At 36.5% G+C, this 12,419-nt stretch overlaps 1 protein-coding gene across 4 annotated transcripts in view; it reads left to right on the forward strand.

Annotated features, from left to right (window-relative positions):
- The window catches only part of CCDC148 (coiled-coil domain containing 148), a 236,277-nt gene that overhangs the window by 136,145 nt on the left and 87,713 nt on the right, over window positions 1-12,419 (forward strand). For all 4 annotated transcript variants that reach the window (XM_073883847.1, XM_025854665.2, XM_073883861.1 and 1 more), the window contains one exon: window positions 11,666-11,806. In XM_073883847.1, the coding sequence (XP_073739948.1) occupies window positions 11,666-11,806 (141 nt within the window). The remainder of the gene's footprint in view (window positions 1-11,665; window positions 11,807-12,419) is intronic.

Raw genomic sequence — 12,419 nt, forward strand, 5'->3', positions numbered from 1 at the left:
GTGAAATTTGGAACCGAGTAAGTATTGATTAGGAAAAGGTGTGGGGGAGGCAAGGAGGAAGGGAAGAACATTCCAAGCAAAGGAAATAGCATGTATAATATCTACGTAGCTGGAAGAAATGTGGCCTATTCAGGGATTTGTAAAATGGCCAAGTACACCTGGAGCACAGAGGGTAAGTCTGTGAGTGGTATGGGGTTATAAGTTGGGGCTGCAGACATAGGCAGGGCCAAACCCTGGAAGCCTTATGGTCCATAGTTGGAAGCAGTGGAAACCATTGAAAGTGTAGGCAGAGATGGGGATGTGGGTGTGGAATGAAATAAGAGTGGATGCCAGATGCCTCCTCATAGCATTAGGATGGGGGCTGTGAAGATGGAGAGGAGTGAATGGGCTCTAAGAGATAGTCATAGGTACAGTCAGCAGGACTTAGCAATTGATTATAAATGGAATGTCAGGGACAAGCAGAATAATTCTTGAGTTTCTGGCTTGTACAAATTGATGGTGTTTACACAGAAATCCTATAAGGCATGCATCACTGTTATCCCATTTTATGTTAGTCTGTAGTTCTAGGTGGTTAAGCAATGTATCACAGAGAATACCATTAATAAGTTACAGAGGTAGGACTCAAGCTCTGGTTTATGATTTCAAAACCTGGGTTCTCTCATCTATATTATGCTTCTGGGTTGATGGCAGAAGGCATAAGGACTGTGGCTTAATGATGGCAACATAATAGCTTTGGTCTTTATATTACAGAGTCATAGAATTTTAGCATTGGAAGGGATTATAGAGAACTTCCTACTGTATTTTTCAAGCTTCTTTGACCATGGCCTACAATGAAAAATGTATTTTACATCATAGACACACAGACACACAGACACACAGACACACACGCACACACACACACACACACACAAATGGAAACAAAAATTTCTTGAAACAGCATTACTATAATGACATGAGATACCCTCTGATATTTTCTGTTCTGCTTTCTTTTGTAAGAAAACACTAGTTCCCTTCCACAAAATCAATTTCACTATCTATTAATGAGTTGTGGCCCTCGTTTATAAAAGTGAACTAGTCGTCTTCATTTTTTCAGTGAGAATTTGAGGCCCAGAAATAGGAAGTGATTTCCCTGGATCTCATAGCCAGCAGGCAAGTGATTTCCTGTTAGCTCCATTTTCTGACAGTATTATACAATTTGGCTTTGTCAGCTTCATACATAAAACTGACTGATAGGTTTCTAGATTTCATCCTTTATGAAAAAATATCTGTTGATAGTTTTCTGCTTATTGACATTTAGTTTTTTTCTTTCTCCACAAGTTTTGTTTTACACTAAAGTTAAGACCCTGTAGGACCAAATTAAATGAAACTTTGCAAGACTTTATTTGAAAAGTAAAGGACATGAAACAGTCAAGATAATAGTGAATAATCTTTGAGATTCTGAGAAAGACTAATAAAACAAACCACAGAAAATGGAAAGTGGTTATCAAAGTGAGGTGATAAAAAATGCACCTATGAAGTAACCCAAGAAACCAAGGGACAGTTGTGAAACCAGAAGAAAAAAAACAAGTCTTTCTGCTAAGTAAAAATGCCAAGGAGAGAATAGAAAGCTTTAATAACATATGCAAAATCACAGGTACTATATGTCATGAGTGAAGTTTAAACACAAATGGAACACATGAGATTAAAAAGCTTATGTAATATTGAAAAATAGTGGGACAATTGGAAAGAATTTAATAGAACTATCAGACTGTTTAAGATTTAATAAAATGAAAATTTGAAGTTTACTCAGCTGAACTGAATCTAGAAACTTATAGGAATATTGTAGGAGAAGACAGAGAGCTTGCCGCTTTTGTGCACATGTCCTCTAATATTGCTAGAAACATGAATTAGTTGTTGAAAATCCTGACAGGGTTTTCTGGATGTTTTCTCTGTCAGGCAAGCAGAGATGGAGCCTAGGAGGCATGGAAACAACTAGGACTGGGGAAATCAAGAATTGAAAGTCCCCTGTGGGGGAGTCAGAAAATGGTAGCATGTGTGGTGGGTGGGGGTGGGGTGGGGATGGACTTACCTTTTCTTTCTAAAGACCAGTCCAGTGTGGGGAAGGGGAAATGTCAATCTAACTGCCAAGCATAGCCTCAGAGCCTTATCTGTGCATATCCCAAGTATTTCTGGAACGCTTTTTAAGTATAAGATGACATGGTAAGCTCTGTAGACAGGTTATGGATAAGACAAATTTGGTCCCTGCCCTTAAGAAGTTTGTAGCCAAGTGGGAATTATAGGTAAATGGTTTAAGGCATGTTGTAATAGAAGAGAGGGACAATGTGCTAGGGGCATGGACATGGTGAGTTAGGGAAAACTTCCTGGAGCAAATGATCTCTAAGCTTAGATGTGAATAAGGGTAAATAGAAGTTAGCCAGATGAAGTGTGAAAAAGATAACTTGCTTGTTTCAAAGATTACATCATACCATGAGTTAAATGCCTTTATAAAGCATGGGCTGGCACACAATAAGCCCTCATAAATGGCAGTTTTTAATATTTTATTGTTGCCAGTTATAGGTAGTGGTCAGACAGAACTTTTCCTGTATAAGACAACACACATGACCCAATGTTTCCATAAATATGAATGATAGAATGATAGAATTCCATATTAATATTTAATTGTCTATTATTATTTAACAGGCCTGTAAAATACTGATGTTTCTCATTGCAATTCGTTTTGCTTGCAGATGAAAATTGTAGAACATGTCATATATTGCGATCTCTCCATATAAGGAAAATATAAAATAGAATCAGGATAATATAACTTAAAGAAATCATAGAAGTCATCTGATCCAGTCCTCCCCTTTCACATACAAGAAAACTGGGTTAACCATTTGCTCAAAGTAACAATATTATTGGTTAGTGGCAGAGATAAGACAAAAAAGCAGGTGTTCTGACCAACAGTTCAATATTCGTCTCCTTTATACCACATTGCCACTTACAGAATTTTTTAAGGCTTTCGACTTTGTTGTAAAATTGTGTTAATATTGTTACCTTGATGTTAATTTCCATTATTATATTTGAAGTTTTGATGGGCTTTTTTGTTTTTCTAGTACTTTATTTACTCTGAGAATATGTGTATTTATTAAATTCATTTGAACCATTTTACTTCTACATTAAGGGCAAGGAATACATGTAATGCTACTAACCATTTTCATTTTAAAACCTTAATTATTTGCAGTAGATGAACATATTTTAAACTCCATTTGTTCTTTGTTGGGTTAGGGTTTCATTCAGACTGTACCTTTGGCAGGAATATTAAGTATTAACTAAAGACCTGGAAAAATGTCCTGTAGTTAATAATCTAAATAGCGCTCTCCTTCTAACATGCTCCTGACTGCCACCGTGGTAATGTTCTTTCGTGGTCTGACTGCCACCGTGATAATGTTCTTTTGTGGTTATTATTGTTGCACAGTTATGCTCACATGCTCTGCTTAAAGCTATATAATTAACAAACCCTTTAAAATAAAACCACTAAAATGTTCTTCTGGGCTATTCTTCCTTTTGCTCACTGTTCGCTCAAGAGTCTTCTAAATTTTAGCCCATTGTGATAATATTGACTCCTTTGTCCACCTGCCAACTTTCTTACACTTGGGAGTCTCAAAAATACCATAATTGGTTGTCATTCTCTCCACATGGGAGCCATCCAAATCCCTTGACTGCCTCTGGTGATCCACTGGATAAGGATTTTTTTTTCAATGGCACCCGTTTCCTGCCAGATTCTTCACTGTGTCCATTGTGCATTCTGAAAAACTGTTTACCTTACTGCCTGGAAACCAGTTACTGCAGAGAGTGTTTCTTGTCAAGATCTCACAACTCTAGCTAACTTAGGATATAATGCTACCTTCAACAAACTTCTTTCCTTGAATCTTTACCGTTTTTTTGAGTATGGTTATAATTACAGATGATATTGTGAGTTATTGATTTCAAGCAAACTTCTAAGGGTCCATGACCATTCTCGTGATTCCAATATTAAGTGGGGCAATTTAGTTTCTAAAGATTGATGCTGACTTGCTCGAGAGTCCTTTCCCCAGAATTTTGTATATACGTGTGTTGCTTGGCATCTTAACCTATTGGCTTTTGATTGCTGAACTTCCATTTGTTTCATGATTCTTCAGTTTGTTAGTCCCATTTAAAAACCTACCATAGCTTCTCATGACAGTTTTTACTTATGTGGATTTAATATAAACTTAACCAGCTAAAAAAACTTAAAAAATAAAAAACTACCATAATCTTTTCTTCTCTGGGGAACAGGAGAAATATCATTTAGACTTGCAAATACAGGGAGGGGTAAATTGGCTAAATTGGTGGATAAAATGCATTGCCTCAGTTTCATTAGTCTGATTATTGTTATTATTATTTTTTGCTATACTAGCCTTTGGAAACAGAACTCTTCTCCAATTATAGATATTTGCTTATGCGTTGCCTTCTTTAAATCCTATGACATCACGTATGTAATGGTTATTCAATAATTCCCGAACACTACATCACAAACTAATGATGTAATATATGGTGATTAACATAACAATAAAAAAATTTAAAGAAAAAAAATAATTCCCGTAAGTTAGTCTTAAATCAAAAGGTGAGAGGAGTAGTTCTAAAACCCAAACTTCTTTCTTTAAATTTTTTTATTGTTATGTTAATCACCATACATTACATCATTAGTTTTGGATGTAGTGTTCCATGATTCATTGTTTGTGCATAACACCCAGTGCTCCACGCAGAATGTGCCCTCTTTAATACCCATCACCAGGCTAACCCATCCCCCACCCCCCTCCCCTCTAGAACCCTCAGTTTGTTTTTCAGAGTCTATCATCTGTCATGGTTCATCTCCCCCTCCGATTTCCCCCCCTTCATTCTTCCCCTCCTACTATCTTCTTCTTCTTCTTTTTTTTTTCTTAACATATATTACATTATTTGTTTCAGAGGTACAGATCTGTGATTCAACAGTCTTGCACAATTCACAGCACTCACCATAGCACATACCCTCCCCAATGTCTGTCACCCAGCCACCCAATCCCTCCCACCCCCCCACCACTCCAGCAACTCTTCAGTTAGTTTCCTGAGATTAAGAATTCTTCATATCAGTGAGGTCATATGATACATGTCTTTCTCTGATTGACTTATTTCACTCAGCATAACACCCTCCAGTTCCATCCATGTCGTTGCAAATGGCAAGATCTCATTCCTTTTGATGGCTGCATAATATTCCATTGTGTATATATACCACATCTTCTTTATCTATTCATCTGTCGATGGACATCTTGGCTCTTTCCACAGTTTGGCTATTGTGGACATCGCTGCTATAAACATTGGGGTGCCCGTACCCCTTCGGATCCCTACATTTGTATCTTTGTGGTAAATACCCAGTAGTGCAATTGCTGGATCGTATGGTAGCTCTATTTTCAACTGTTTGAGGAACCTTCATACTGTTTTCCAGGGTGGTTGCACCAACTTGCATTCCCACCAACAGTGTAGGAGGGTTCCCCTTTCTCCACATCCCCGCCAACATCTGTCATTTCCTGACTTGTTAATTTTAGCCATTCTGACTGGTGTGAGGTGGTATCTCATGGAGGTTTTGATTTGGATTTCCCTGATGCCGAGCGATGTTGAGCACTTTTTCATGTGTCTGTTGGCCATTTGGATGTCTTCTTTGGAAAAATGTCTGTTCATGTCTTCTGCCCGTTTCTTGATTGGATTATTTGTTCTTTGGGTGTTGAGTTTGATAAGTTCTTTATAGATTTTGGATACTAGCCCTTTATCTGATATGTCATTTGCAAATATCTTCTCCCATTCTGTTGGTTGTCTTTTGGTTTTGTGGACTGTTTCTTTTGCTGTGCAAAAGCTTTTTATCTTGATGAAATCCCAATAGTTCATTTTTGCCCTGGCTTCCCTTGCCTTTGGCGATGTTTCTAAGAAGAAGTTGCTGTGGCTGAGATCGAAGAGGTTGCTGCCTGTGTTCTCCTTTAGGATTTTGATGGACTCCTGTCTCACGTTTAGGTCTTTCAACCATTTGGAGTCTATTTTTGTGTGTGGTGTAAGGAAATGGTCCAGTTTCATTCTTCTGCATGTGGCTGTCCAATTTTCCCAACACCATTTGTTGAAGAGACTATCTTTTTTCCATTGGACATTCGTTCTTGCTTTGTCAAAGATTAGTTGACCATAGAGTTGAGGGTCCATTTCTGGGCTCTCTATTCTGTTCCATTGATCTATGTGTCTGTTTTTGTGCCAGTACCGTACTGTCTTGATGATGACAGCTTTGTAATAGAGCTGGAAGTCCGGAATTGTGATGCCGCCAGCTTTGCTTTTCTTTTTCAACATTCCTCTGGCTATTCGGGGTCTCTTCTGGTTCCATACAAATTTTAGGATTATTTGTTCCATTTCTTTGAAAAAAGTGGATGGTATTTTGATGGGGATTGCTTTGAATGTGTAGACTGCTCTAGGTAACATTGACATCTTCACAATGTTTGTTCTTCCAATCCATGAGCATGGAACATTTTTCCTTTTCTTTGTGTCTTCCTCAGTTTCTTTCATGAGTATTTTATAGTTTTCTGAGTACAGATCCTTTGTCTCTTTGGTTAGATTTATTCCTAGGTATCTTATGGTTTTGGGTGCAATTTTAAATGGGATCAACTCCTTGATTTGTCTCTCTTCTGTCTTCTTGTTGGTGTATAGGAATGCCACTGATTTCTGTGCATTGATTTTATATCCTGCCACTTGACTGAATTCCTGTATGAGTTCTAGCAGTAAAACCCCAACTTCTTTCTATTGAAACTTATAAAACTTGTCTTAGTACTCAGAAAGGCTAAATGTATGCTACTTTTCATTAGTTCAATGTGCCTCAAATCTCCATTTCTACTATCTGAGAACCTTGAGACTATAGTATTTTATTATATAAAATTCTTTGGACGTACATTATATTTTATGGTTTATTTATTTTTACAGAATTTTTAGTGTGGAAAAATTTAAACACATACAATCTATTATCACTCAGTGTCAACAATTATCAACTCGTTAGTCAAATTTGTCTCATCTGTACTGTTATCCATGACCATTGGGTAAGAGTGAGCAAATCCCCAGACATCATACCATTTGACCTGTTAGTATTTCAGTATATATCTCTAAAATTAAAAAGACTCTTTTAAAAAGAATAACAAGGGGTGCTTGGGTGGCTCAGTCAGTTGAGTGTCTGACTTGATTTCAGCTCAGGTCATGATCTCGGGGTCATGGAGTTGGGCCCCCATCAGACTCTTCGCTCAGCGATGAGTCTTCTTCTTTTCTTCTCCGTCTCCCTTTGCCACTCTCCCCTCTCTTTCTCTCTCTAAAATAAATGGATAAATCTTTTAAAAAATAATAAATAAAAATTAAAAAGCATAACTATATTATAATCATATCTAAAAACTTCAACCATATTTCCTTAATAGTATCAACTAACTAATCAATATCAAAATATTTTTGTTTTATAATTTTTACATTTAGTTTATTCAAATCAAAACCAAATATAATCTACATATTGCATTTGATTAATATGTTTCTTATATCTCTTTATCCATAGTTCTCCTTCTTTTTCTTGTAATTTGTTAAAGTCCTTTAAAGTTTTTCAAATTTCAGTTTTGTTGATTGCATCCCCATGCAGTTGTTTAATATATTTCTCCATTAGCTGAATTTCCTGTAACCTGATAGATAGGTCTAGAGATTTAATGATATCATTTTTATTTTTTGGCAAGAATACTTCATAGGAATGCTGTATATTTCCATCAGGAGGCCAAAATGTCTGCTTGTTTCTCTGTGATGTTAACATTGTTCAGTGTGTTCAGTTGTTGCCAGCCTGATTCTTGCATTATAAAGTTTCCCATCTGCTATTAACATGAAGTGTTTAGTAGCCATTGATGATCATAAACAAGGACTTATTATTTCATTAGATGTTACAAAATGGTATACTCTAATACTTTTATTTCTTTATTTATTAGGTTTTATTTAAAAAGGTTTGTTTTGCTAAATTAAATTAAATAGAAGGGGCATCTATGATGTGCTGGTACTCTGCTAGATGGTGTAAGAGGAAGACAGAATACATATGATGGACCCTCCTGTAAATAAAAATTAAACATTATGCTCAAAATGATTAGAGAATAACTATGGTATGGTAAGTGAAATAAGAAAAGAGAAATGATCATGGATTGAAGAATGTTTCATGAAAGAAGTGGGACATATACTGGTCCAAAGAGCCTTCTATGAAATAGGGGGAAATGGAGAGTGTTGCAGGTGGGAGAACAGTTTGGACCAAACCATGAGGCTAAGAACAAGAATGGCCACATACAGAAAGGCACATGAAAAAAAATCTATGTAGAGATTATATGTTAGTTAAGTTAAAATGGGGGCATTGATTGTGAGTAAGAAAACTAAGTTACTTAGGTCCTATTGGAATAAATTGGCATCACCCCATGAACTCTGGCATTTTTCTCAATACATTTAGCAGATAGACTTTGGGTGAACTAGGAAACTACAGCGAAGTGGCCTAGGGAAATGCAGTACTTTAGAAATTGATTTGTCATAAGTAAAACTCATCTGATCTTAAGAAATATAAGATTGCCCAAGTCAGATGTAAAGTGTAAAGAATTAGTCGTTTTGATAGGTGCATGCAGTAATAAAAATGCAAACTACAGAGATACTTGTGGTTCCACAGAATGAACCAGGATGTTTGAAAAAAGAGGCAGGTGCACAGGGCTTGTGAAGCTGTGGCAAAGTTAAAAATGTTGAGTTTAATTTTGAAAATATTGTATTTTGTGTACACATACAAATAGTAAAGACCTTAAGCATCTGATAGGATAGAATTGCAGACAAAAAGACAAAGCTGATATTGTACATTTTAGTCATGCACACAGAAGTGATAAGTTAACTCATAGGAGACAGACATAACAAGCATAGAGAGGCTGAGTTCATAGAAAAAGGATAGCAATAGAAGCACCTGGGTGACTCAGTCGGTTAAGCGTTGGACTCATGATTTCAGCTCAGGTCATGATCTCAGGGTCATGAGATTGAGCCCCACGTCAAGCTCCAAGCTCAGCATGGAATCTGCTTGAGATTCTCTCCCTCTTCCCCTCCCCCCCCCACACTCTGTAGCTTTCTCAAAAAAAAAAAAAGATAGCAGTAGAGTTGAGGGTGGAGTGTGGACAGAACAGGAAAAGAAGAGAGTAGTATCCATTGGTGGAGAAGCAGAGAGAACAATGTTGTGCACCAGGAAGGAAAGAGCTTTAATCAGAAAGAGATGGTCAACAGGGTCAACATGATGTACCACCATCGCTAGCAACACTTGACAGGACACTTGATTATAATACAGTATGTTACAGATGGAAGATGGTTTACAGGAAGGAATGGTTTAGGAGTAGGAGATCAGGATGGAAGGCATGTGATCTTATTCTAGGAATGGGCTTCCAAAAAGGAAAGTAAATATAGTGGCCAAGACAAGCAGCCCATGGGGAAACCTAGGTGTGTCTGAAAACCAAGAGTCTGAATTTCCTTGGTTTTTTTTTTTAAGATTTATTTATTTTAGAGAGAGAGAGAGAGAGAGAGAGAGAGAGCACATGTGAGTAGGGGGAGGGGCATGGGGTGGGGGAGAAAAACAGACTCCCTGCTGAGCATGGAGCCCCACTCAGGGCTGCATCTCTCAACCCTGAGACCATGACCTGAGCTGAAATCAAGAGTAGGGCACTTAACCAACTAAGCCACCCAGGTGCCCCTCCTTAGTTATTTTGATAACTAGGAGAAAGTATATTTTTAGAAAACAAACTTTTAATAAGACTGATGAATCACAGACCTGTACCTCTGAAACAAATAATACATTATATGTTAAAAAAAAAAGAAGAAGAAAGTAGCAAGGGAAAAATGAAGGGAGGGAATTCGGAGGGGGAGATGAACCGTGAGAGACTAGGGACTCTGAGAAACAAACTGAGAGTTCTAGAGGGGAGGGGGGTGGGGGGATGGGTTAGCCTGGTGATGGGTATTAAAGAGGGCATGTATTAAATGGAGCCCTGGGTGTCATACACAAACAATGAATCATGGAACACTACATCAAAAATTAATGATGTAATGTATGGTGATTAACATACATAATAAAAAAAAGGAGAACCTTTAAAAAATAATAAATAAATAAATAAACACTGAAATACAGAAAAAAAAAGAAAGTGCAAAAAGAGCTTAACTATTTAGTCACTTTAATTCATTATATTTTAGGACATTTTATTTATTCTATTCTCATTTTATGTATTACTATAATGAGTCATGCTTATATCAAACATGTAAGATACAAGGTATTAAATTGGAAATGCTAGTTTACCATAATGAGTCATGCTTATATCAAACATAAGATATGAGGTATTAAATTGGAAATGCTAGTTCCTTCCTTTCCTGAAAAGAATTCTGCACACTTCTCCACCTTCCTTCTTTCTGCTTTCTTAGTTTTCTTAGTGTATGTGGAACATGTAAATGTTTGTTTCTATTTTGTTAGTTTCATTGATTTGCTGCCTCCAAAGATAACACATATTTATTGTAAAAATGTCACTCAGCACAGAAAGGCTTAAAGAATAAATTTTTTTAATTTCATGAAATGATGTTATTCAGAGATAACCAGTATTATTATTTTGGTAAAACTCCTTCTAAGCCTTTTTCTATGTATAGATACATAGATGATATTTTATGTTAAGGAGACCATACTATTAATGTAGTTTTGCACCTGCTTTTTTGCATCTAATAATATGTTGTGGACATTTTTTATGTCAATGAATATAGGTATAGACCATTCTTTTTCAATGGCAGTCATTGTATGAACGTACCATAATTAATTTAAGCTACCTTGTTGCCAGACATTTAGACTCTTTCTAACTTTTCTGTTTAAGCAGCACTACAGTGAACACTCCTATGGATACATTTTTGCGCACTTATCCAATTGATTGTCTTCTTTGAATTACTTCCCAAAAATACAGTTGTGGGTCAAAGGCTATGCATATTTTATATTGTGTTACATATTTATTTACATATTGTCCAGTGTCCTTTAGAAGTGCAGTACCAATTATGCTTCTACCAATAATACTGATCAGTATCCAGAAAGTTCTTTTAAATGTCTTAAATTTTATTTTTCATCTTCATTCAGGCTCATTTTCCTCACTTATAAAATAAGAAGGATGAAATCTATCAGTGGTTCTTAAACTTTTTAGGATCTTAGGATCATTTGAGAATTTTTGAAAACTGTTGACCAGAAACTGGAACAGTTGTTTCAGAAAAACACACCTGTGCAAAATCAGAGAAATTTTTACATACTATTTATGAGAATTCATAGATTCTTTGAAGTCAGTTCACAGACTCTAGGATCTCAGTCCATGAATCTAAGTGAAGAATCCCTGAATGAGATGATTTTAAAGTTGCTTTCTCTTTTTAACACTAACACACACACACACACACACACACCTTACATTACACATCACGCACATGTCACACACTCATGTGCACACAGAATTTTAATGTGTATTTGGAAAAACTTTGGCACCTGCTTGATATAGAACCTAGTCTTATTGTGGTCTATAAAATTACTTGACTGGGTATAGTTATTGGAATGAATTTCCATTTATTTCAGGTTCTTCAATGGCGAGCCCACCAGGAAGAGGTAGCAAGACTGGAAATGGAAATTTCTGCCAGGAGAAGAGAAAAGGAGAAGGAGAAAGAGAAACTATGGAAGGAGAAAGAATTGTTACAAAGAGCAGAGAAGAAAAAGAAAGTATGAAATCTGCTATTACTGTGAATGTGTGAATGAATGCTTAGTTGTCTGGTTGAGTTTTGATAGATCTTGGTGCTTGCCATGGAATCATCATAGGCAGTTCTTAGAAAGATTCGTAAGGTTCTAGTGGAGTCTTGCTTGAATTCATTTAAGCTTCAAAGATTGGACGTGGAGGAGAATCCACTTTATTGACCTGCATGAGCACAGGTACTTGTGATTAGAAGGAATGCTATAGGGAAAGGAAAGTTAGGGTTTATGACTTGTTAAGTCTTGTTCTAAGTAGGAACATGCAAGGACAAGAGATACCAGGGTAACATTTTGGTTGACTACAGTGTAGCAACTGACTGTCAAAAGAGGTCTTTGCTGGTAAAAGACATTGTACCGAAGTCAGAGCAACTCATGCAATACCAGAAGGCCCCTTAAAGAATTTACTTCTTGGCTTATTATTTGTTAGATTGTTTTTCATTTGCGGACACAAATTCATTGCTCTACTTTTGAGCAAACATTTGCTTCCCAGTTTTCAAAAAATTAATCACAACACTTATTAACAGCTTCAAAATGATTGCTGATATTCTGTGGAAGGAAAAAAGTGAAATTGAGATGGGATTTTAAA

The sequence above is a fragment of the Callorhinus ursinus genome, unplaced genomic scaffold (assembly GCF_003265705.2).
Source record: "Callorhinus ursinus isolate GAN/ISIS: 27379988/994484 unplaced genomic scaffold, GSC_fseal_2.0 scaffold2, whole genome shotgun sequence".
NCBI classification, from domain to species: Eukaryota; Metazoa; Chordata; class Mammalia; order Carnivora; family Otariidae; genus Callorhinus; species Callorhinus ursinus.